Raw genomic sequence first — 26,545 nt, forward strand, 5'->3', positions numbered from 1 at the left:
AATAAAATCAATAAAATACAACTACTATACAGCTAAGTGATGGCATACAATCATAACAGAGGGGCAATATGAAATCATCTGATAAGAAGGAAAGGGGGGGGGGAGTGAAGGGGAAAGGAGGAGAAGGAGGGGGAGACCAAACCTAGATGAAACCTATCAGAAAGAAGCCTGTTGCTGCCGTCAACCATAAGCCCAGTGGAACAATTCTGTTTTGCAGGGCCTGTGGAACTGCAACAAGTCCCGCAGGGCCCTGATCTTTCCCGTTAGAGTGTTCAGGCCTTGGCTCTGGTAGAGTACAGCAGGACACTCTTGGGGACCACCAGCAGATTTTCATCACTTAAGTGTAATGCTCTTTGGGGAAAATACCAGGAAAGGCAGTCCCAAATGTATGCTGGTCCCTGACCATTTAGGGCTTTAAAGGTCAACACCACAACCTTGAACTTGATTCGGTCTTCTATCTGGAGCCAGTGCAGCTGGTAGAGCACGGGTTGGATATGTGCTCTAAAGGATGTTCCTGTCAGAACCCTCACAGCTGCGTTCTGGATCAGTTGCATTTTCTGGGACAACCTCAGCATAGACTCCTGCATTGAGCGAGTTACAATAATCCAGGTTACAGGGCAACAGGTATTGAGCCAACTGTTTAACCTGGTGTACTAAGAAGGACTTATAAGCACTCTCACTAAACAACAGTTCTTCAGGTTCTATGATGGAATCCAGGATGGCTAAACTGATTTCAAGCTGATTTAAAAGCATTTACAGATGCACTTGTCAACAATTAAAGGTTCTCTTGTTCAAAGCTCAAACTACTTTGCCACACTAAGTAGTTTATATGCACAGTACAGTTAACATTCTTCCTTCTATTTAACCAGTACACCACAGAAAGTTGGCAAAATACAGTGCTTATTATTAAAAAAAAAAGTTACAAAGCTCCTTCAGTATCATGAAGTAATTAGTGCAGGGGTCCTCAAACTTTTTAAATAGGGGGCCAGTTCACTGTCCCTCAGACTGTTGGAGGGCCGGACTGCCGTTACTGTACAAGGCCGCGGGCTGTCAGTTCTCTGTCTTCTGCATCTCTCTCCCTTCCCCACATCACACACCCTGGCTTGGGAACTCACCTCACCTCGGTATCACCTCACACTCTGTCTCCGCCGCCTCAGCCCAGTGCCGGAAGTGTGCGTTGCTAACGCGAGTTTAGGTTGAACGTCACTTCCGGTCTGATTTTGCCATAACCCGGCGGGCCGCATAAACGTCCTCAGCGGGCCGCATCTGGCCCACGGGCCGTAGTTTGAGGACCCCTGAATTAGAGTATCAGACTAGGATTGGAAGGTGTGTGTACATACTAAGTGCTTTCAAGTCACTTCTGACCCAAGGCATCCCTATGAATGAATGACCTTCAAAATGTCATATTGTTTACAGCCTTGCTCAAGTCTTGCAAACTGAGCTGTGCTTTCCTATATTTTTATCCATCTCATGTTGTGTCTTACTCTTTTCCTGCTGCCTTCAGCTTTTCCTAGCAATTGTCTTTTCCAGTGACTGCTGTCTTCTCATAATGTGACCAAAGTACAAAGTAGTCATTTTAGCTTCTAGGGAGAGTTTATGTTTGATTTGACCTAGAACTCACTTGTTGGTCTTTTTGGCAGTCCACAGTATCCGTAAAACTCCAGCATTTCAAAGAAATCAATTTTCTTTCTGTCAGCTTTCTTCATTGTCTAACTTTCACACCCATAGATAGTAATAGGGAATACTGTGACATGAATGATCTTGATCTTGGTTGCCAGTGACACATCTTTACACTTAAGGATCTTTTCTAGCTCCTTTATGGCTGCCCCCACTTTTTCAGAAATCTCACCCCCAACAGGCCTGAAAGGCAAAATGATGACATCACCTGGAAGTGTCATCATGTTACTGATATCACATGGCAGCGCCCTAGTTTGTGCAAAACTCTATGGTGAAATTGGCTACAAACCATATCCCCGATGTCAGCAACATGATGATGTCATTTCTGAGTGACACCAATGTGCTGTGTGTGATCTCCCTGATGGCAGTCATGTAGGATCTACAACCCTACCAAGTGCTCTTGGATAAGGCTGCACTGATTTCCACCAATTCCCCCTTCAGAACTTGGGAGAACCCCCCCCCTTCAAAAAAAAAAAGGTGCTGGTACTTTGTAACCGTGACAACCCCCCTCCTCCTGGGTGTATGTACATCCTCCCTGTAAGAGTCAATGTATGTTTACTTTACAATTGAAATCGGGGACCTGTACCTGGATAAATATCACATATACATATATATTTATTGACTGTAACATGATAATTATTCAACATACATACAAAGAACACTTGAGTACATTGTACACAGGTGGTATATGCATTCTCTGTAACCTACTGTCTATGTGCGATGGGAGCATACTGGTGGGGTCCACATGGCTCATAAGTGCTGTGCACAGAGAAATTATAGATCCAGGTGGGCAGTCATGTTGGTCTGAAGGAACATAACAAAGTTGGAGTCCAGTAGCACCTTTAAGACCAACAAAGTTTTATTCAGAATGTAAGCTTTCATGTGCATGCACACTTCATGTTTGGCACTGCCTCTCTCCTAGTATACTGTGCCAGGATTAAAGGTGATTCTTCTTTTAAAATGACCTAAAATGCTTCATTCTATCTTTGTTGCCATTGAAATATCTGTTTTGTTATTAATATAGCTCAAGTCAGTGGCAGAGGTGTATTCAATTTTCTGGAGGCACAAATTTCATTTGGAAATGCTGAATGACAATGTAATTTTGTCAACACATGGAAAGGCAGCAGAAAATGAAGATACTACCTTGGCAGGTAGCCACTTCTCAGCCAATAAAATCTGTCATCTCTGCCCCAGTAGTCTTATTGCTACTGAGAGCAAATTTTCTGACTGGATGATAAAACAACACTTTTTGAGTGTCACGGCTGTCATAAGCAACCTATGTCAGAAGATACAAGCAGGCCAGAAAATATAATGGATCCATTTATTTTGCACCTTTGCCAAAACAGTGATTATCACATTACATTCTGAATGACTGTTATCTTTCCTAGGTTTATCAGACCACTTTATACAGTATCATACGCAAAAAGTCTTATGCCATGAGAAATTAGGCTGCATCCAGAGAATATAATCCATTTTTCAAAAACTGTTTTTTCCTAAGGGCTAATTGCCCCTTGCTGTGCCCTGGATGGCCCAAACTAGTTCAATCTCATCAGATCTCAGAAGGTAAGCAAAACTGGCCCTGGTTAGTACTTGGATGAGAGAATGTTAATGAAGTTGCTTGAAAAATGTAAATAACTTGTATAATTATTGCCCAGTTGAAAATATTCCATTTTGGGGCAAGGTACTTGAGTGAGTGGTAGTGATCTAATTCCAGGCTTTCTTGGATTAAAACAGATTATCTAGATCCTTTTCAATCATGTTTCAGACCTGGCTTGGTGGCAGAAATGTATTGGTTACCCTGTAGGGTTGACAAACTCCAGATAGCTCTAAAGTTGCCATTCCCCAGGTCCCTGTGGGGGATTCCCTGGTTTTGGGGGCTCCTCTCCACTGCAGACCAGCTGACAGGTAGGGGAAACTCCTCCCCTAAGCAGGGACATTGCCACACGATGCTCCAACATGATGATATCACCCAGAAGTGATATCATCATGTTGGTAGGCTTCCCAATCCCCAGGTCCCAGTGGGGGATCCCCGGGTTTTACAGGCTTCCCCCCATCCTCAGCCAGCTCCCCCACAGCCCCTCCCCCACAGCCACCATGTACCTCTAGATCTCCGGCAGGACCTGCAAACAGGTCCAGTTTTAAAATGTTTGTGTGTGTGCCTTTAAATTGGACCTAGAAGCAGGAAGTACTTAATGGAGAAGGGTCAGCAACAGCAGATCTCGTCAGAGCAAAGGCCCTCCATTTGTTTTGCTTTCATTTCAGAGCAAGTGTGTGTGTGTGTAAAAGAGAGCAGTGTAGCCCCTGTACTTTCCAGTACAGGCACCAGAGAGAGTTAAGTGTGTGTGTGAGTGAGAGAGAGAAAGCGGGGGGAGGGGAGGGAACTCTTATTTCCTATGGAGACTTATTCTCATATGAAATAATGGAGAATTGATCCACAGGTATCTGGGGCTCAGGGGGTTTTTGGAGGTAGAGGCAGGATAGCATCCAGTGCATTTGCAGCATAGCATCCAGTGCCTCTCCCCAAAATACTCCCCAAGTTTAAAAAAGATTGGACCAGGGTGTCCAATTCTATGAGCCCCCAAAAGAAGGTGCCCCTGTCCTTCATTATTTCCTATGGAAGGAAGCTATTTAAAAAAATGTGTGGTCCCTTTCAATGTGATGGCCAGAACTTCCTTTGGAGTGCAATTATGCTTGTCACACCCTTGCTCCTGGTTCCGTCCCTATGTCTCCTGGCTCCACTGTGAGGAAAAGACCCCTCTTTCCCCAATATTATAATCACCAGCATGGTTGCCAGGGCGCCTGGAGAAGTGAGCTTGCACCCGTCTGGCCAGAGAGTGCGAGTAAAGCCATCCAGGAACCAAAAGGGACTCGTGTGTACAAACAGCCTAAGTGTGCAGGCATTCTAAACAGGTACAGAGTGCTTGCCAATATGCACGGACGTTTCCCCGTCACTGCGTGGGTCCGCCATGGTAGGGAAGAAGCTGCGCCGCCACGGAGCTTTCCAGGCGACCGGTGTTGAAGCGCTGAGCATGGAAACCACTGTGTTTCGCTAACACCACTCGTAGCCATCTTCCTGCCAGGCTGGACTTAATTCCTTCATAGTGGGGATCTCACGTACACACCCTGAGTCACTCCTAGCCCGCAAGCAACCCATTCGTTCTATGAATGGATTAACAGCTCAACTGTTAGTCCTAATTGCAGGGCAATACCCTCAACAATAACTCTTGCCCAGAAGATGATGAGAAAAGAGGAAGGACATCTCCTGTCACATCCAAGTCTTTTGTATACACCGGGGATACCTAGGTCAATATTTGATTCCCTATTGTCACATGCCCAGATAATCCCATCTAATCTTAAGTACCCAGCCATTTCCATACTGACACTCCTGGAGCCGCCTCAGGTCCTGTTGCAACCTGGAAGTTTCCAGGTTGCCCAGGACGAAGGTGAAGTTCATTGGTCAAAGCAAACACCCAATTGAATGTCACCAAAGGACTCACCATTGGCTCTGCTGATGTCCAGCCTTCGTGGTCATCACAGAACCTCCCATCTCTCCTCCCCGTCACCTCCCATCCCCTCGGGACTCAGGTGACTCTTTATAACCTGTGGACTAGCTACCCACAGGTGTGCTTCTATTCAGCAACCCACCTTCCGCTGTATAGATCCATCCCCGATTCCTGATCAGTTTCGGGTCCTCCCCCATTCCCTCAACTGTCGCCATCGGAGCCTTCCTTGGAGTCTGCGAGAGGTAAATATCGCCCTGTCTGTCTACCCCTATATGTTCCCCTATCAATCTATCTGTATTTCTTAGACCTGTGTGAATGTGTGATTGTTTTGTATTTTTATCTTGTATGAAAGAACTATTATTCTAAATAAATTACAATTGGTTTTTATTAAATTAGAGTCCTTTTTATTGAGCATTTACCTTCTGGATGGTTGAGCCTGGTATAAATTGGTAAAAAGATTCCTAATGAGCCAGGTGCCCACCTAACTAATTCCCCAACCTCGTTTTGAGGGCATTTGGCTTAACACCACCCCCAAAGTTCCCAGATATTTCTTGAAACTGAACTTGGCAACCCTACGTGTTGGGGATGTTGTGTGGGGATGCTCTGGTATTTGGACAAACTCTATGGTTTTGAGTGCAAAAAACCCACAGAGTTTTGCCCAAATACCAGGGTGTCCCTGTGAGATGTCCATGATGTAATACTGTCACTTCCAGGTGAAGTCATCACATCAGGGATGTCATGTCCCATCCCACCCCCAAATCCCACCACCGGACAGGAAAGGGGACCTGGCAACCCTAGGTGGTTCCTGGAGAAAATGACTGCTTTGGAGGGCTACATGGCATCATTCCCCTACTGAGGTCCCACCCCTCCCCTAAGCCCATCCTCCCCAGGCTCCCCTCCCTTAATCTCCAAGAATTTCCCAACCCAGAGCTGGCAAACCTATCACCCTGACTTATGCTCTATGCTGGAAAAGACACAAAAGTGCGTGTCACTGTTAGTCCTGCACCCCCTCTCCAACTGCTCTGAACTGTTATGGACTATATCATCTAGTTGCTATACTAAAACAGCTATGGACATTTGTCTCTTATGGACTAAACAGCCGTGTACCAGGCCAGGCCCCAGTTTGCTTCCTGTCTGTGCCTGCTAGTGTGTGAGTTGCCTATGCCTGCAACATCGAGAGAACACTGGACTGTGCTTCCTCAGCAAGCTGCTCAGCTTTGCAGAACAGTAACTGCATCCCTCTCTTCAAGAAGATAACACCAGAAGCAGCCATGTCCCTAGGAGACAACAATCTCCCTGCAAACCACCATGCAGAGAAGGTTTCTTTTGCATGCACCACATTCCAGAGTCCTGCCAATGCTTTGGAAATGCAGATGTGAAGGCATACCTGTCAACAAAGGACTGCTGTAACATCATCTTCTCTGGACAAAAGAATCTTCCTGTTACCCATCAAGACTGACTTCCAGCTCAATAGAACATCACTGGAGAAGATCTCTGGTCATCAGCTATATCATTCAACCCATCTACTCTCTTTTGTTTTCCATTGTCCAATCACGAGGTGTTATAATAGTGAACATTCGACCCTAAATTGCCCACTCCAATTCCTTTGTGTGAAAAATGGTCCACACTACATGGACCATCATCGCCCATCAAATTCTTTTGTTCTGTGTCCTGAGAGCCATCTCTGGGTAGCATAGCTCATCACAAGACCCTGCCTTAGGATATGAAATTGACTATAAAAGGCCAGCTTTTTGGCCATTCAGGTGTGTCTCTGACAATACCCCTACCATGCTGCCAGAGCCACCCCCAATTCCTGATCAGTTTTGGGCCCATTATTGCGAGTGACGCTGGTTGTCCCTTGCTCCCCCTTCCCTTCCTTTCTTCGCTGGAGAATCATCCTTCTTCCATCATTGAGCGGTATAGTATTGCCCTCATCATTTTCCTGCTTGTGCAAACATCCCTACCAATTTCCTACTTGTTTTTCCAAGACCTGTATGTGTGTTGAATACTTGTGTTTCCTTGTATGCTTGGATGTTTTATAATAAAAATCTGTTCTAGCTTTTAAAATTTCCTCATTATGTAAAGGGGGCTGCTCTGGAGGACTGACTCCTGCATACTCAGGTTATTGCTCCTGTACTAATTTGCCATTTTTGCCCACCTAGTTAAATTCCCCCACACCTCTCTTGAGGGCAATTTGGCTAGCATCGCTCTGAACCTCTCAACATCTTTCAATATTATTAAATATCAAGATCCTTCAAGATCAGATAGCTGAGGTGGATATTGGGAGCACCACACTCTGATTGTATTCAGTGGACAAGTTCTACAGTTGGTGCTGGGGGACAAATGCTCAAAGAAATAAAACCCCAATGTTTGAAATACTGGGTTCCTCAGGGTCCTGTTCTGTCCCCCATGCTATTCAACACTTACATAAAATGGCTTAGGGAAGCTGTCCAGAGCTTCCATGGATATGTGAATGACACTGAGTTCTATTTTTATATTTCAACTGTGTCAAGTGACAGCAAGGCACCAGAACAACTGTCAGAGTGGAAGATTTCCAGCCACTCAAAATTTGAACATAATTGTGCTTTTACAATATTAAAGAATGGTCATAGTTGGAACGTTCAGCTCTTGAATAGTTAAGTTTTGGCTGCACAGCATAGCTGATGGTTGATTAACCCTGGACAGATGTCAGATTCAGCAGCAGCAACTTGATGGGAGGGTGGTGGTGGTGATGATAATGTCATGAATCTGTAGTTCTGTGTTGCAGTGTGTTGCTATCAAATAAACATTCCAGGAAGATAAAGTTTAGTGGCCACTCTGCTGCTTGAGAAGCACCTTTCTAGAACAACATTCACTCCTCTCCCCGCATGTATTCCATCTGTGTGGCTGTTCTTCCTACATACCTGTTTGTCCCATGTTGCCAACTGTAATATAGAACATTATAATTTGTCTGCAATGCTGATCAGACCATGTTCTTGGAAGACATCTGGAGCATAGCATCTCTAAGGGCGTTTTCGCACTGACCTTCAAGTGGTGCGACCACCCTCCTCACGCCGGCGGATCTGCAGGGATTTCGCACCAGAAGCGCCGGCGCACCCAAAAGAGCCGGCGACTTCCGTCGCGAAACCAGCTCAAACGGAAACCGCCAAGAAGCAGGAAAACGTTTGAGCTGGTTTCGCGACGGAAGTCGCCAGCTCTTTTGGGTGCGCCGGCGCTTCTGGTGCGAAATCCCTGCAGATCCGCCGGCGTGAGGAGGGTGGTCGCACCACTTGAAGGTGAGTGCGAAAACGCCCAAAGAATGCAGAAGATGATCATCTCTGGTTTGTCTAAATTTTATCTACATGAGCAATTGCACAAGAGCTCTTTTTCTTCAAGGCATTGATATTGTTACCCTATACAAATGATATCATGTTTCCTAGTAATAAGTCCTCAAGAGGGCGGAGGTTACAAGCATCGAAGCACTGCTGTTGAAGACGCAGTTGCGCTGGGCAGGGCATATTTCTAGGATGGAAAACCACCGCCTTCCCAAGATTGCTCTGTATGGTGAACTTTCCACTGGCCATCGAAATAGAGGGGCACCAAAGAAGAGATACAAGGACTCCTTGAAGAAATCCCTTGGCACCTGTCGCATCAACCATCACCAGTGGTCTGACCTAGCCTCAGATCGCAAAGCATGGAGGCACACCATCCACCAGGCTGTCTCTTCCTTTGAGATCGCATGCATAGCTGGTCTTGAGGACAAAAGGAGATTGAGGAAGAATCGCACTGCTACAGCACCAACCCCAAATCAGACTTTTCCCTGCAGCCACTGTGGCCGTATCTGCCTGTCCCGCATTGGTCTTGTCAGCCACCAGCGAGCCTGCAGCAGACGTGGACTACTGCACCCTTCTTAAATCTTCGTTCGCGAAGTCAAGCCGAGAGAGAGAGAGAGAAATTGTAAATATTAAAACCTTCCAGGACTTTACCAAGAATAAAATACATGCCACTGTGTAAAAACAGCTTGATAAGTAAGCTATCACAGGGCTTGTCCTTGAAAGGGCAACTGGTGTAAGAGTCCTCTCAGCCCCACCCATCTCACAGGGTGTCTGTTGTGGGGGGAGAAGATATAGGAGATTGTAAGCTGCTCTGAGTTTCTGATTCAGAGAGAAGGGTGGGATATAAATCTGCAGTCTTCTTCATATAGCATGAAATGTCTGTCACAAAACATCTCCGTTGCATGGTGGAAGCAACTGGACCCCCAAATTTGCATGAACAGAGCAATTCGTGGATACCAAGGAGGGTTGGGTTGAAGAAGCAAGCAAATAAATGATTAGAACATATCCAAGTTTGTGAATGACATGACATTCTTGAGGTTATGTATACATTTGGTACTGCTGTTATGAAGATGTCTCCTCTTCCAAGTGGCATCAATCTCCTTTTGCTTTTGAAAGCAATACAGGCACCTATTGAGGCTGCTCCAGAACTGATTATGACTGGGAAGACTCGAGCTTGTCTCCACTCAACCATGAAACTCACTAGGTGACCTTGAGCTAGTCACTCGTCCTCAGTCTAACCTACCTCACAGGGTTCTTTTCAAGATAAAATGGGGCAAGGGTCTCTGGAGCTCCTTGCGGGGGAAAGGCAGGATAAAGTCAGTGAAAACAATGTCACTGGCTTGCACGACTATCAAGCCACTTAGAAACTGTAGGAAGTCTCTGTTGCTTCTACTGAGCAGTGCATGGGTCGAGTTGAGCCCTTCTTCTTGGCAAGATTTCACTTCTGATGTGCCACTATAAAATTCTCTTTTGGAAAAATGCAGAGGTGCCTCAAAAGCAAGACTTTTCACATGGCAGTGAAAATATTCAACTGCTTCTGATGGGTAGTGGAGATCTCCCCCCTTCCCGCATTTACTTTGCCTTGCTAACACTTATTCAGTGGTTATGGGAGCAGGTCCACGCATCATGAAACGGTAGTTCAAATATGCTAAATTGCCACGTTCTTTGGTAAGAGCAATTGTTTACGACCTCTTTGAGCCGGTCCAAACAGCATGCAAATGCACACCACATGCTGTGCCATATAGGAGGGTACTGAGCAGCCACTGAAATCTATTTCAAAACGAATCCAATAATGTAAACAAAAGCAGCATGAGATGGCTCTTGGCATTCATTTATTCCTTGTTCAAATTTGGTAAAGATAATTAGTTAAAATAAATTAAATCCAGCAGCCCAAATACACAGATCTCTTAGATGCTGTTTACAGTTTGCAGCCTACAATATATACTGGGGCTGCGGCACAGTCAGAAAAGAACTTGCTGTCAAGCTGTTTTTCATTCATGCCATTCACAAGCATTTGCCTCCCAACAGAAGCAGGGAATGTAAACCTACAAATACTTACAGTGAAATCAGCATAACACTCTGGCCAGGATAAACAGGGAATCAGAAAACCAAACCCACTTGAGTGAGAAGGGATCTAGGCAGGACTCAGGGATGCAGAAGTCAGAATTTCAGAAGACGGGTGGGTTCAGCCCAGCTTCATTTCCCACACAAAAAGGATGTTTGACAAGAGGGAGAGGAGGCCACTGGTAGGGAGGGCTTGCAAAATGCAAACACTTGCCTAGGAATGACAAGGGAGGGGCTATAGATCAGTGGTAGAACATTCACTTAGCATATAGAAAGTCTCAGGCCCAGTTTCTGGCATCTCCTGGTAAAAGGATAAGGTAATAGATGATGCCTTGTCAGGGCTAGCCCTAGACTGTCTGGCACCCTAGGTATGGCTAACTTCTGGTGCCCCCCCCCCGCCCCCGCCAACTGATAATATCACCATTCCCATGGGAGGGCTCCCAATCTGGTGCACCCTAGGCAATCACCTAGTTTGTCTAGTGGCAGAGCTGGCCCTGTGACCTGTATGCCCTGACCTTGACAGCCCTGGCAAGCCTGATCTCATCAGATCTCAGAAACTAAGCAAGGCTGGCACTTTTAAGCAACGAACTCCAATGATCAACAGACCCTTCATTTTGGTCATTATATATTTAGAAACAGCCTGACATAGAAAAAGTTGACATTGTAGAAAAAGCTCAGAAGGAACTCGTTTGCATATTAGGCCACACCCCTGTTGTCACCATTGTCTCATGCAGGGCTTTTATAGAAAAAGTCTGTCAAGAACTCATTTGCATATTAGGCCACCCCGCCACCCCCTCCGGACAACAAAACAGCTGGAACTGCATTCCTGTGCATTCCTGCTACCCCGCCCTCCTGGTCCAGGCTAGCTCAAGCTCACCAGAACTCACAAGCTAAGCAGGGCTGGCTCTGTTCAGTATTTGGATGTGAGACCACCAATGAAGTCCAGGGTTGCGAGGCAGGCAATGGCAAACCACCTTTGAATTCCCTTTCTTGAAACCCCTATGGGGTTGTTACAAGCAGTGTTCCCTCTAAGCTGAGTTAGTGTGAGCTCGCTCACAGATTTTTAGCCTCCAGCTCAGACATTTTTGTCTTAGCTCAGGAAGGATGACCCCAGAGCACACTAATTTATGCAGTAGCTCACAAATTTAATTCCAGTAGCTCACAACTTTAATTCTAATTGCTCACAAAGTAGAATTTTTGCTCACAAGACTCTGCAGCTTAGAGGGAACATTGGTCACAATTTGGCTGCAACTTGATGACACTTTCCACCACCAGCAGGTGAGGAGGAAAATCCTCTACCTGAGACTCTGGAAAGCCAGTGCCATGGAGCACACAATACTGCCACGGATGGAACAATGATCTAATTCAGTTTAAGGCAACTTCATGTGGCCATGTGACCCTATAGGGCATAGGCATGTCCAGGATCTGTAGTTTATGTGCTTTCTGGACTGAATAGGAATTAAGAATACTAGTACCCCCCGCATGCTCAGAAGATAGGCAGCATGGAATCTGGGTACAAAGAACCTCCCCCAATGACGGCTTTCCATTCCCTCCCACTTCTCAGAAATAAGGGGTATGCAGTTGTTGGAGGAAGAGAGAAATGGATACTTGGATATGGGGAACATGCTTCACCTATTGCTGTTTTTCAGACATCCCTGTTGAATACTTTTTTGGACCACTTAATATGACAGCTCAAAAGCCCACAATGGCTTTTTGCAGCAAGATGGTGAGTCGTGCTGCACAGGCAATAACTCTGGTAATACTAATTATTCAGTCCCAGCCATTACTCAAAATGTTATTATTCAATGTTGCAGACATCAATGGGATTTACTGCCATGTAATGGCCTTGTTGTGGGTACTCTGATGTACAGTGCTCTGATTAATTTCAGTGGATACAGGAACTCTACATATAAATGAATCCCTTTCCCAATACGGCACTGCTACTCCCATTGATATGATGAGAAAGTCACCATTTCACACAAGGGAATTCAGTTACAAGGATCCAGTACATCAAGGTAAGCAAAGGAACAAGGGAGTTACCTATTTATCTACTGATTTTCTCCAAATGTTTACAACTTTAAAAAACCCATTAAAAGCAATAAGTGAATGAATAAATTGTCTACAGAGGTTTGTAGAAAGGCAAGAGACAAACCATACTCTCTTATCAAACCACCCTCTTTCTATCTTTTTGCATATGACAGGTACTTTTGAAAACATGTCTATACTACAGATTTAAATCTGCTTGCTAATAATTCCCTCTTCTCCAGGACTCCTCATGAACTATACTTTAGCAAAGCAGAGGCAGTTAGGTTACATAGCTATGGATTTCTAACAGAGAATACACGGCATCTGTCTCATGCAAAGATTTCCAAGGAAACCTCACGACAGTTAAACTGAGAACAGTGAAGACATGCCCTAGAGACATGCCAAAGGTCTCCCACTTTTACAACTGATCTCCAGCTGGCAGAGATCAGCTCCCCTAAAGAAAATGGCTGCTTTGAAGGGTGGACTCTATGGCATTGTACCATGCTGAGGCCCCTCCCCTTCCCAAACCCCACCCTCTCCTGGTCCACCCCCAAAGTCTCCAGGTATTTTCCAACACAGACCTGGCAACCCTATAGTCATTTCCTGCTTTGGACCACTTCAGGTAAAACCAAAATGTCATTTGGGTCCTTGGCACCCCGCTTAACCCCTGGAAAGCCCCCAAAGGTAATGCCTACCACTGAAATGCCCCAAGGTAAATACCTGCCAGAAAGGTAAGGGGACCTGGCAACTCTACCACAAGGACTTTGCTGTCACACGTGCAATGGGAGTTTTGTGCCTTACAGACACACCTGGGCTCTTTTCTGTTTGTGACCACGCCACACCTCCGCTCACTTTTGCTGTTTCTTGTATCTGCAAACCACCCCATGGAGGCACTGATGGCTCTGTTGTGAAAGCCACATTACTTACACGGCTACATGTAACTTTCACAATCTTGGTTCAAACTCCCAGTTGGGCTTTTGAGTTCATCAGGTGGCGCAGGGCTAGTCATTCTTTCTTGGTCCACCCTATCTTAAGGGGTTGTTGCAAGGAATAAAAAGCAGGGTCATCTTATGCATGAGTGGGATATAAACATGAGGAAGAAATTAAACAGATGCTGCCTGTATCCTGTTTCCTTTAAGTTGCCTACATTAATCACACTCTGAAATCTCTTACACAGCTTTGCAGCTCCAAAGTGATTTATGCCACAGGAACTTTATTGTGACTGTTCTTCGATTGACTCTGCTTAATTCCATTTGGGGAAAGAGCTCAGGGAATAAATATTTTATTGCAAAGTTTCTGTTCTGTCTGAATTCCGTAAATGTTTGGAGGTCTTGTCGGTAGACAAGGCAAGCACCACTAAATGTTGCTTCAGCACCAGAGGGCGTTAGTATCATTTTTTTTTAATAAGCAAGATTTTTAAAGTCATATCAGCTGTGGAGAAGTCTGTAATCATGCTCGAAACTGTTTTTGTTTGTGTGTGTGTGTGTGTTTTGTAGAATGGTGGTTAAGGAAGGGAACTTGAGACCAATTTCATTTTAAAAGGGAAAAGGTAAGCCTGGGACTAAACTAACCTCTGTAAAAGAGCAGCAGTGGGTTTATATGCCCTTAACTACCTATTCAGATCACATTTGATAGCAGAAGTCTGTGCAACCTTTTGCACAGCTGCCCCCAGAGGTTGCCATCCTCCACTTGGGGTCTAGGGCTCCCCTGGAATGACAACTGAACTGCGGATGAGTTCCCCAGGAGGAAATAGCTTCGGGGAGTCAACTCTATCAAATCACATCCCTGCTGAGATCCCTCCCCTCTTCCCAGGCTCCACCCCAAGATCTCCAGGACTTTCTCAACCAAGATTTGGCAGCTCTACCTGAGTGACAAATGACATGTGATGCTACCAGTACTCTAAATGAACCACCAAGTATCTTTTCCCTCTTAATGAGTGGGCATGCAGGACCTCAGTTCAGATTGGGGCTGTCACAAGTGGGAGGAGTCTTAAGCCTCCCCACACACACCCTTCCATTTTCCTGTCTTGAAACTGCCCCATGGAGCTGACACTTGCTTCACTGCAGACCAGCAGATTCCCCCAGTGGGATAAATAGCAGCTATATGGAATCCATTCTGTTTGCATTTATTTGTTTATACCCTTCTTTTCTCCCCACAGTTCTGGCTCACAACTGCTTAGAACACCATTCTCCCCTCTTTAATTTTCTCATAACAACAACTCTGTGAGGTAGGACACTGAGTATTTGTGATGGGCCCAAGGTCCCAAGGAGCTTCCATGGCAGAAGTGAGGAACTGGGTTGCACAGGGTCCAAGTCCACTGTACCACGCTGGCATTTTAAAGTCAGGAAAAACACCTAGGTGAGAGGTTTGCCCCACACCACAGTCCCCATCCAAACTGGGATCTGCTTTTTAAAAAGATGAAGCTGCTGAGGAGTTCGTTCACAGCTCGAATTTACAGTGGTATCATGCTCTGAGTTTGACCTAAACAAGTTTATAGGTTTGCTTGCTGAATATTTCATATGAAGTTGAAAATTGCAGAGTGCATCAGTCAGGACAATTCTTCAGCAGACTGCAGGATTATTCCGGCTAGTCCTGCAAAGGGGGGGTGGGGGGCAATCTAGGCTTTCAGAGAGACATTCAAATTTCATTTGAAATGTGTAGTATCTTTAATCAGCTTGGTTTGATTCACTAGCTTCAACCTTGCTCTGCCATGTGAGATCTTTCCGCAGTTATAAATGCATTGCTCACCTCAAATTATTGCAGTTTATTGCAATGTATTCTGCATAGGGCTGCCTTGGAAGACAAATGCAAAAGCTCATTCAAAACAGCAGGCAGGCTGCTTAATAAGCGCAAACTATAGGCAATCTTGCCAATCTTTAAACAGCTCCACTGGTGGCCAACTCCTCTCCAATCCACTTTAAAAACACTAGCTCTTATTACATAAATTTGAGAACTATTACAGGCTACCAAGGACAAGATCTACTCAACTAGGTTGCCAGGTTTGTGTTGGAAAATACTTGGAGACTTTGGGGTGGATCCGGGAGACGGCAGAGTTTGAGGAAGGGAGGTGTCAGGCTCTGTAACTTTAATATCTAACAAATGTAGAATACTAACCATATGGACTCTTTGTACTAACCCAAAGCTCTTTGTAATGCTGTAGTTACTGTGCATATCAAAAGGGACAGCGAGCGATGTGTAAACGTTGTTGATGTTACCCAAAGAACAAAAGAATGCAGCCGTTGGTAGATAAAACGGCCTCCAGGCATCTTCTCAGGGCAAAGAGATAAGCTGAAGCCCTCATGTGAAAGTTTGCACCTTCACCCCCTTGATGTTATGGGAATGGGAGCTTTGTTTAGAAAGTGTTTGATGTAGAATCTTTAAGAGTAGTAACCGCCTGATTCCAGGCATTAGCCTCAATCTTTGTATCCAGCTATGAGTTTCCAATAAAGTATACATTGTTTCAAATGAATACTGCCTTGAGATTCCATCACCTGACAGGAGGGGCCTCAGCATGGTACAATGTCATAGAGTCCACCCTTCAAAGCAGCCATTTTCTCCAGGGGAGCTGATCTCTGCCTGCTACAGATCAGTTGTAAAAGTGGGAGGTCTCCAGGCCCCACCTGGAGGCTACAGATCAAAAATATACTGCTCCAGGCACAACAAGAAACAATTTAGTAATAGTTAGTCATTTGTTTACAAATATAACACGTACAAATCCCAAATATAAGGTATGAACTACGGTGGGTCAATCTAGTACACCATTTCAAATCTTCCTCAGGTCCAAGGATGAAGAGATTGAATCTAAAGAATTTATAGTCCTGTTTGTTGCTATCACTTTGAAATGGGATCAAACTCGACTCCAAAGAGTGTACAATCTTGTGTTTATGTGGGAATCACCGCAAACATTCAACAGTAGCCAAAGCCTACAATAATTGTATAGGGAGAAAGATTCTCCCTGTATAATTATTGTAGGCTTCGGCTACTAGTGAATGTTTGTGGTGATTCCTACATAACTACAAGTTCTTGCAAATAAGACTGTAAGTTCCTTGGAGTCTGGTTTGGTCCCATTCCGAAAGCAATAACAATTATTAAGATTGTAAACTCTTTGGAGTCTAGGGTTGCCAAGTCTAATTTAGGAAATATCTGAGGACTTTGGGGATGGAGCCAAGAGACTTTGGGGTGGAGTCAGGAGACTTCGGGGTGGAGCCAGACTTCCCATTTCCAAAATAAATGCATAAAAATACAACAGTGCAGTTTACCTGAATAGTCATCATTTCCTCATCCCCCAATAGCTGCAATTCTAGTACATGAAAGTGTAAGCACACGAAAAGCAGCCAAAATGCACAGAGTTTGCAAGCTCACATTTTTGTGATCTCACTGGGGCTTTACTCACAGGAACTGCTGTTCTTCAGCCTAACACAGGCAAACAAAAGAGAGAGAGGTGGAGTTTTCCTCTATCCCATAAACAGGCTCCTATACAAAGACTCTGAAAACAATGCAAAACAAGCACAGAGACAGACACACACTATTAATGCCTCCCCTACAAAGACTTCTGAAAAGTACTCTCTCTCTCTCTCTCTCACTCACTGAGGCTGGTTCCTCCACAACGACATCTGACAATTACAGGGGCTATGCTGCTCTCGCTCTCTCTCTCTCTCGCTGTGAAACAAAAGCAAAACAAACGGAGGCTCTGCGTCTGACCCTTCCCCATGAAGTACTTCCTGCTTCCTGCTCAAATTTAAAGGGGAACACAAACACAAAGAGGCATTTTAAAACGGGACCTGTTTGCAGGTTTCTTAACCTGTGGGAGATCTAGAGGTACTGGTGGCTGTGGGGGCGTGGCTTTCCCTTGCCGGCCAGCTGGCTGGGGGTAGGGGAAAGCCTGTAAAACCGGGGGATCCCCTGCTGGGACTCGGGGATTGGGAAGCCTATTGGAGTCTGGTTATTTTGTCATGGGAACTTTTGATCAGACATCCCACCCTGAGCCAGCTTCACTGCATGCTTGCCACATGGTCGATTGTTCAGATTGTTATGGCATCCTTTTTTTCTTTTGGTCCTTCACTCATATGCATAAGCATGTAATTGAAGCTCGGGCTCCTTTTTGACAGCTCCACAATCCCTCTGCCAAGTACTCCAGTCCCTATTGGTCTCCTTCCCTTCACCTCTCTTCCTTGGAATACATGGGAGGTGTAAAGTGCAGGTTTACATGAGAGTAGTCCCATTGACTTCAGTACATTTACTCTTGTGTCAATCATGGGATGTTCTCCAACAGCAACTCTGACATAGAAACAGGAGAGGGGGTGGGGTGGGGATTTGTTGCTCAAAAACAACCCCCAAGGGACTCCCAATCCAGAATGACTACTTGGTTGTGGTGACTGACAACATCATAGGCAATTATGTGCTTATGCACACTTGCTACCTGATCCAAAATGGGGGGGGGGGGGGAGGAGATGAGAATGGAAGAGAAGGTTCAGACTTCCCAAATGGCTTGACTTCGCAAAAGGGGACTTCAGACAGCTGGAAATGTGGGGTGAAGGCTCTTGCATCCATAGTCTGGCCTTTCCCTAGTGTCCATTAACTTCAGTTCCAAGATGGGTCAGAAGGGGAGAGGGCTAATGACTGGGGAACAGGAAGCAGATGTCTGATCATCATGCTCTTTAAATCTGCAAGGGTACCACAACAATAACAGATCAAACTGCTTGTGTGACTGCAGCCTTAAAATGGTGCTGGCAGCCACAAGATGGACCCCGCTGCATGCCATCATTTGTAGCTCAACCCTAAACCTATATCAGGTTCCACTGGGATATAAAAGAGCTCGAGTTTATCCATACTGGGCACAGATTGGCCCTGTGCAGCTTGGATCTGAAGAACAATGAGTATAATGGAGGATTTGATTCATTGGATACATAGAAAGATGAATTGACAAAACTGTCTTCTTGTGCCTTGTCTAAATGAACTCCAACAAAGACCTTTGAGATTTACTTGTTCTTTCCACACTTCTATAATGCAGCATTGTCATTTGCAGGGTTCTTTAACTTTTCTGATTCTCACAGACCTTGGCAGCAGTTTTATGTCTCCTACTAATGTTGCAGTCTCGGCTCATTGAAAACAATTACCGGTTACGAAAGGGAAGCAATAAAGCAGAGATCGGGAGCAGGCGATGGTGGCAGTGGTAGTGGTGGTAGTAATTACCTCCTCCTGACATGTGGCACTGTGCCAGCCAGACTTTCAGGTGAAGTATTGATTACTGCTTCATTGCAGTCACTTCATGAGGCCAAAACCCAGCTGCCCCAGACATGGGGTAATGACCAGTTCTGATGCAACTACCAAGCTTAAGGGTGTGATGGATATCTGCTGACTTTTGGCTTTAATGTGGCTGAAGCCCAATGACCTTTGGATCTGGTAGTTTCTCGCCTTGCGAAGAACATAATGACTTCAGAATTATTTTCCACTATCTCTGTGTTGTTGTGAAGAAACCTTTTCTGTTTTCAGTGTTCACTTTTCAGTGGAGAGTCAAGGCTAGAAGTGTCTGTTAAGAGATGCCACCAGGAAACAGAAATAAGCTTCTGAAATTAAGGTTCTGCATGCGTAAGGATGGGACAGTTAGAAGGAAACAACAGAAATAACAGATCTGGCCGGGAGAGAGAGAGAGAGATTAAAGCTAATACTCAAAGTTGGTCACATGACCACATTTTTATAGATCATTTTAAAATCATGCCTATGGACTTTTCTGCATTCTCATTTAACTCACTGGTAGTTTCCAGCTTCTTGGGTTTTCTCTCTCTCTGTTTCTCATGTGTTTTTCTCCGCTTAGTGGTCAATTGGATATCATCACACAAGTTTATTTCCAACACAACTTGCTGTAGATTTGAACTGCAGGTAGATAAACTGGAAATAAACCTGTGTAATATTCAATAAGCCACTAGGGAGAGAAAAAACATGTGTGGAATAAACTCCACCCCCACCCCACCAAAGAAACAGGAAATTAGCAGCAAGTAAAATGGGAATGCAGAAAATCCATGTTGGAACAAATGTTCACAACTGAATGGTTCTCCTCCATGTGGAGAACCACCAAGAATGAAGGTTCAGTGAAAACAAGCCCAGTTAGATAGAACTATCATAACTGGGCTTGTTTTCACTGAACCTTCATTCTTGGTGGTCTGTACCCTTGTGAGAGGGCTATAGACAACAAGGTGATATTCTTGTTGCTATTCTGTAAATTAATGAAGTATTATATGAAGGTGAAATAATTATTGACTATCTGCAAAAAGTGACAAGATGGTGGCATCTTAGCACATAGGGAAGGAAGGTTTAGAATACCTGTGTTGTTGTGGCTGTTTAGAAGAAGAGTTGGTTTTTATACCCCACCTTTCTCTACCATAAGAAGTCTCAATGCAGTTTACAATCCCCTTCCCCTCCTCTCCCCACAACAGACACCTTGTGAGGTAGGAGGGGCTGAGAGAGTTCTAGGAGAACTGTGACTGGCCCAAGGTCACCCAACAGGCTTCATGTGGAGGAGTGGAGAATCAAACCTGGTACTCCAGATTAGAGTCTGCTGCTCTTAATCACTACACTGGCTGGCCTATTTCATGCAGCGAGTTTGGTATTTTGACTATTTATAATCCAGTTTTCCCCCTACAAAGTAGGCAGTTCACAAAGTAGGCAGTTCACAATGAAATCAGCAGTAAATAGGGGATCTTTGGGACTCCAATCTGCTGGCCCGTCAGCTGCCCAGTGGGGGAACCCCACTCCCGAACAGAACAAGTAGAACAATCTTAAGAAAGAGTCAACTGTAAACATCTGATACGAAACACCAATGTTTAATTAACAAATGGCCTAAAAGAACAGTCTCCCAGGCTGACGCTTTTTACCTCTTATTACTGAGAAGGCTCACATGTTTTGCAGGCTGAGGCTGCTCATATCTCAAGAAGCTTGTGATGAAAGAAACATAGCTGACAGACAGTTTTACAGAAGAGGAGCTTTCAAAATTTACACCCACCCCCATCCTAAAAGCTCAATGGTCCAGTCCAAAGAATTCTACTATGTTAGTCTATTACCTAGGCAATGTATAAAGCAGCTTCTTTTATCCAGCTTACAGAATAGACTTTGAGCAAACTACTTTGCTGAAATGTTTTCATACATTTCTACTTCCCTGAGAAAAGCTGGACACATTAGGCTTGCCAATCCCCATGACCCAGCGGGGGTTTTTCTGCTTTCCCATGCTCCTTCCTGCCCCCAGTCAGCTGGCCAGAGGGGGGAAGCCCCACCCCCAGAGGACCATGTGCATTTCCACCTCCGGAGGTTTCAGTCTCCAATTGAAAGGCTTACTCTTGGGATGGTATATCTGTGTTACTTTGAAGAAGTTGGCAGCAACTTGTGAGTAGAGAGGCCAATCCCTCGTTTCAGAGTCGCCAGAAACAGGGTGGGGGGAGAGAAACGTCTGCTGAGCACTTCATTATTCCCTATGTGGAGATCGATTCTCATAGGGTATAATGGGGAATTGATCTGGAGGTTTCGGGGGCTCTGGGGGAGCTGTTTTTTGAGGTAGAGGCACCACATTTTCAGTATAGTATCTAGTGCCTCTTCCCAAAGTACCCCCCAAGTTTCAAAACGATTGGACCAGGGGGTCCCATTCTATGAGCTCCAAAAGAAGGTGCCCCTATCCTTCATTATTTCCTATGGAAGGAAGACATTTAAAAAGGTGTGCTGTCCCTTTAAATGTGATGGCCAGAACTCCCTTGGAGTTCAATTATGCTTGTCACACCCTTATTCCTGGCTCTGCCCCCAATGTCTCCTGGCTCCACCCCCAAAGTCTCCTGGCTCCACCCCCAAAGTCCCCAGATATTTCTTGAATTGGACTTGACAACCCTAGTACATATAGATGCCAAACAAAACATCCCTTCAAACAGGGAAAGTGTAGAGTGTAAAAGACTAATAATTCTTTGCGGATTTTTATTCAGTTTTACTCTGCGCATTTTTTTTTTGTCTCTTCCTCTCTCAGCAGGTGGCCAAAGCATTGTTAAATGGAGGCATGGATTACTGAGAATGCATCATGTAAAAAGGTTAAAAAACAAACAAACAATCAAGCAACAGAATAGTAACAATAAACACTGTTATAGTCTGCACTAAACTGTATTTTTTTAAAAAAAAATTACACAAGGAACTCTGATCACTGCATAGGTTTAAACAGTTGGAATCCAGCACACCACCCATGGAGAAAGGCAGCTACCATTTCCATTTGAGGTGCAGTTAATTGGTTGTGTATGGCTTTTTGACCATGCAAAATCTTGAGGAAGCATAAATATTCAGATTCTCATCAGACATTTTCGTTTTAAATGATATGGATGTAGATTTGGATGTGATCGTAATGCTTCAGGGCTAAATCCTGTAAGGGTCATTCACACACCGGCAAACTGGAGTTTGCCCCTGACAGCACAGTTAACAGCAGGCCTCATTTTGAGCAGGAGCTCACAGGAGCAGAGCTCTGAAAGCTCTAAATTTTATTGTGCTCTTTTTTTTTTACCCCACCCCCCACCGTATACTTGCTTCTGGGCTCTATTGTTCAAACCCCCTGTGAGAATTTTGCTGAACTCTAAGATTTGACAGACTTTCTAATATTTTCCCCCACAAAAAATGGGGAAACCACCAAAGCACATAAAGCAGACAGATGGAAATCGTCATCATGCCACTGTGGCCACATAGGAGAAAGTAATTTTAAAAATATAATGGGAGTAAGGTTTTATTGTGACAATTATAATTCAAAGAAGCATTTAAAGGTATATGCTGAGGTAATATGATTTCGTCCACCTTCCAGTGATGTCAGGGGTGTGTGACATATGCAAATGAGTTATGCAAATAAGTTGTGCTAATGAGCTCCGGCACCTCTTTTTCTACAAAATGATTGCTGGTTAACAGGAAAGGACATCCAATTACAATTCCCTGATGAGCATATCTACTTGACATGCACTTGTAAACCTGACTTTGGCAAGTCTATTTCCTAGATCTTGCAGAGCCTAAATTAGGCTCATCAATGAATGTACACCCAATAGAGAGAGATAGCCACTGACAGCACTTGACAAAGAAATCTGCATATTGTACATGGATGGTGTTCTTTGTAGCTTTACACAGCAATGAAATAGATAACCCATTTATTAACATTTGTACTTTACATTTTAAGGAGGGTGTTTATGTACGAGAATACTTAAAATGGCAGTGTATGAATTTATGCCTTACTTGGATGACCCAAGCTAGCCCAGCCTCATCAGATCTTGGAAGTTAAGCAGGGTCAGCCCCTGGCTAGTATTTCGATGGGTGACCACCAAGGCAGACCATATCAGACAACCTCTGTCCCCCTCTTGCCATAAGTAATTTGTAACTTAATGGCACTTTCCGCCCTGTGAGTGATCTTCAGGGCCTAGGGCATTCCTTTAAGAAACAGATTTCCCGACTTGCCTAACCTGCTCTGTCTGGTAGTCCAAGAATGTTCACTTCAGCTGTCCCACTCTGCTCAGCTTGCTTTACAAATCCCATCTGTTTCACCCTTACTACCATTTCTGCTTGTTATAGATTGCACCTCTGTCAAAATCCTTATTTGCCTGCCCAGCTCCCAAATCTTGAAAGACACACAATTATCAACAGTAATGGTACAGGAAATAGTGCAAGTGTGTATGAGAAAAAAAAAGAAGAGAGAACAATAAGCCAGAACACACACACACCCTTTCCCAGGATGGCCATTTTAGTGTTCTCCAGAACACTCACACTGTAACATGCCCTGGTGTTTCTTGTCTCCACAGCTTGTCCCTACTAGGAGGGCATTTGATTTACTTCTATAAATTATCCATGGAAAGCAAAAGTGCAAATGTTAAAATATTAACAAGATGCAGAGTGCCCAAATGAATTATATGTAGTGGAGCTGAAAGCATGATATTTTCCCCAGCATAGGCATTATGCCTTTTGGAACAAACAGAATGTAGGAATGTGGGAAAGGGAGCTTCTGTTAAATTATTGGGTTATCCAGGGTTTACAATCAGAAGTGGGAACAACCTTCACATGTCACAAGAGATGTTCAATTAGGGTTATCAGCCTCAAAGTAGTTCCTGAAATTACAACTGATCGCCACACAACACGAATGAGTTCCCAAGGACGAAGTGCCAGCTTTGGAGGGCAGACTTTCTGGCATCACATCATATCATTAGTATTATTATTAGTATTAATTTGGCTTATTAATCACCCTATCCCAGATAATGCTGGGCTCTGGACGATGTACATCAGTCATGTTGGACTACATAAATTTAAAAGCAATAAAACAATTCAAGCTTTTGGGTTAAATCAGTGGGGTTAAATCCCCACTGAGCTCCCTCCCCAGACTCTGCCCTTCCTTGACACCACTCCCAAATCTCCAGGAATTTCTCAAGCCAGAGTTAGCAACCTTCGGGGTGGCTGGATATCAGGACATTTTGGTTTTCACATTAGAGCAGTTGTGTGAAATCCCACCTCTGGTCACTAAAAGGAATGGGATATTTAATCATTTCCCCCTCATGATATTCTCTTTGATACAAACAAATCCCTCAAAGCTGCTAGCCCCCTGACAGCTTCATCATGTAACCACAACTTTGAGATGGTCTTCTGAATAGGTCTGCAGCCAGAGATTGTGAGTGCTAGAAGCTTGACACTGATATGGAAGGAAACACAGATCAAGAGGGAAATATTCTCAAAGTCAAATTCAAGATAGATTTTCTTAAAAAGCAAAAATGAAAGAGTAGACATTCTTAGAAAGTTACTCCCAGAGTTACTCCCATTCTTAGAAAGTTACTCCCATGACAGTAATAAGTACATGGATTGCTAAGTAGTTTTTGTTCCCATGTTCTACTCACCAGTCTTGCACAGCATTGAAGGATTCTTCATTGGTGATGTCATACATTAATATGAAGCCCATTGCACCCCGATAGTAGGCTGTAGTAATTGTCCTATATCTCTCCTGCCCCGCTGTGTCCTAAGATCAATAAAGAACAGACAAATGAGGCTGCAATTCTATGCTGTTCACTTCTCTGTGCTTATGAAAGAGAAGAGCCAAAAGCTTTCAAAATGTTTTTATTCACAAGTTGGCAGATCCTAGCTGAAAAACCAACAATACCTTTTAACATGGTCAAGACTGTAACTGAGTAGAATTTCAAAGTGCTGCTTTCCTTTAAGTAAAGAAAGAGGTTTCTTTGTGATACAGAGTGGGAAGAGTCAAATATTTAGGGGAAAAGATAGGACACACGGTTTTGTATCATGTGAATTGGAAATGGAGCGGGCTGTGCAGAAGGAAAGCAGTAGACAAGAGGGGAGAATGCCTAAATATTTCCCTGCCTTCCCTTTCCCTTGTACTACCACTCACCCCACCTGTTTGCCCATCAGACTGGCATACAGAACCCCTGGGGGGAGGAACAACAGTAGGGGGGGGGTTAGAATAAAAACAGACTGCAGGGAAAGGGTCAAGTCCCTCCCTTCAGTGGACCTCTTATTCTCTCCCAAAAAATCCTCTTAATGATCAAAAGATAACTGAAAAATTGTTGCTTCTTATGAAGTCAACCTTACCAATATGTATGAGAGAGCCAGTGTGGTGTAGTGGTTAAGTGCACAGATTCTTATTTGGGAGAATTGGGATTGATTCTCCATTTCTCCACTTGCAGCTGCTAGGGGTCAGCCATAGCTCTCGCAGTTGTTCTTGAAAGGGTCATGGAGTAAAAGGACAGGTCCTCTTGTGGATCAAAAACTGGCTAGTTAATAGGAAACAGAGAGTGAGTATAAATGGGCAGTCTTCGCAATGGAGTACAGTAAGCAGTGGGGTGCCGCATGGCTTAGTACTGGGTCCCATGCTCTTTAACTTGTTCATTAATGATCTGGAGTTGGGAGTAAGCAGTGAAGTGGCCAAGTTTGCAGATGACACTAAATTGTTCAGGGTGGTGAGAACCAGAGAAGATTGTGAGGCACTCCAAAGGGATCTGTTGAAGCTGGGTGAGTGGGCGTCAATGTGGCAGATGAGGTTCAATGTGGCCAAGTGCAAAGTAATGCACATTGGGGTCAAAAATCCCAGCTACAAATACAAGTTGATGGGGTGTGAACTGGCAGAGACTGACCAAGAGATAGATCTTGGGGTCATGGTAGATATCTCACAAGACAGTGTGCAGTTGCAATAAAAAAGGCCAATGCCATGCTGGGAATTATTAGGAAGGGAATTGAAAACAAATCAGCCAGTATCATAATGCCCCTATATAAATCAATGGTGCGGTCTCATTTGGAATACTGTGTACACTTTTGGTCACCACACCTCAAAAAGGATATTATAGCACTGGAAAAAGTCCAGAAAAGGGAAATTAGAATGATTTAAGGTTTGGAACACTTTCCCTATGAAGGAAGGTTAAAACGCTTGGGGCTCTTTAGCTTGGAGAAACGTCAACTGCGGGGTGACATGATAGAGGTTTACAAGATCATGCATGGGATGGAGCAAGTAAAGTACTTTTCTCCCTTTCTCACAATACAAGAAGTCGTGGGCATTCAATGAAATTGCTGAGCATTCGGGTTAGAACGGATAAAAGGAAGTACTTCTTCACCCAAAGGATGATTAACATGTGGAATTCACTGCCACAGGAGGTGGTGGTGGCTACAAGCATAGACAGCTTCAAGAGGGGATTGGATAAAAATATGGAGCAGAGGTCCATCAGTGGCTATTAGCCACAGTATATGATTGGAACTGTCTGGGGGCAGTGATGCTCTGTATTCTTGGTGCTTGGGGGGGGCAGGCAAAGTGGAAGGGCTTCTAGACCCACTTGTGAACCTTCTGATGGCACTTGGTTTTTTTGGCCACTGTGTGACACAGAGTGTTGGACTGGATGGGCCATCAGCCTGATCCAACATGGCTTCTCTTATGTTCTTATGCTATAAAGAACTCTCTCAGCCCCACCTACCACACACCCTATT

General features: G+C 44.4%; 1 protein-coding gene across 2 annotated transcripts in view; it reads right to left on the reverse strand.

Moving 5' to 3' along the window:
* RAB3C (RAB3C, member RAS oncogene family) overlaps nt 1-26,545 on the reverse strand; it is a 221,920-nt gene that overhangs the window by 98,735 nt on the left and 96,640 nt on the right. For both annotated transcript variants that reach the window (XM_060235961.1, XM_060235960.1), the window contains exon 3: nt 24,457-24,575. In XM_060235961.1, coding sequence (XP_060091944.1) covers nt 24,457-24,575 — 119 coding nt within the window. The remainder of the gene's footprint in view (nt 1-24,456; nt 24,576-26,545) is intronic.

This window comes from Heteronotia binoei, chromosome 4, assembly GCF_032191835.1.
Source record: "Heteronotia binoei isolate CCM8104 ecotype False Entrance Well chromosome 4, APGP_CSIRO_Hbin_v1, whole genome shotgun sequence".
In the NCBI taxonomy this organism is placed as follows: domain Eukaryota; kingdom Metazoa; phylum Chordata; class Lepidosauria; order Squamata; family Gekkonidae; genus Heteronotia; species Heteronotia binoei.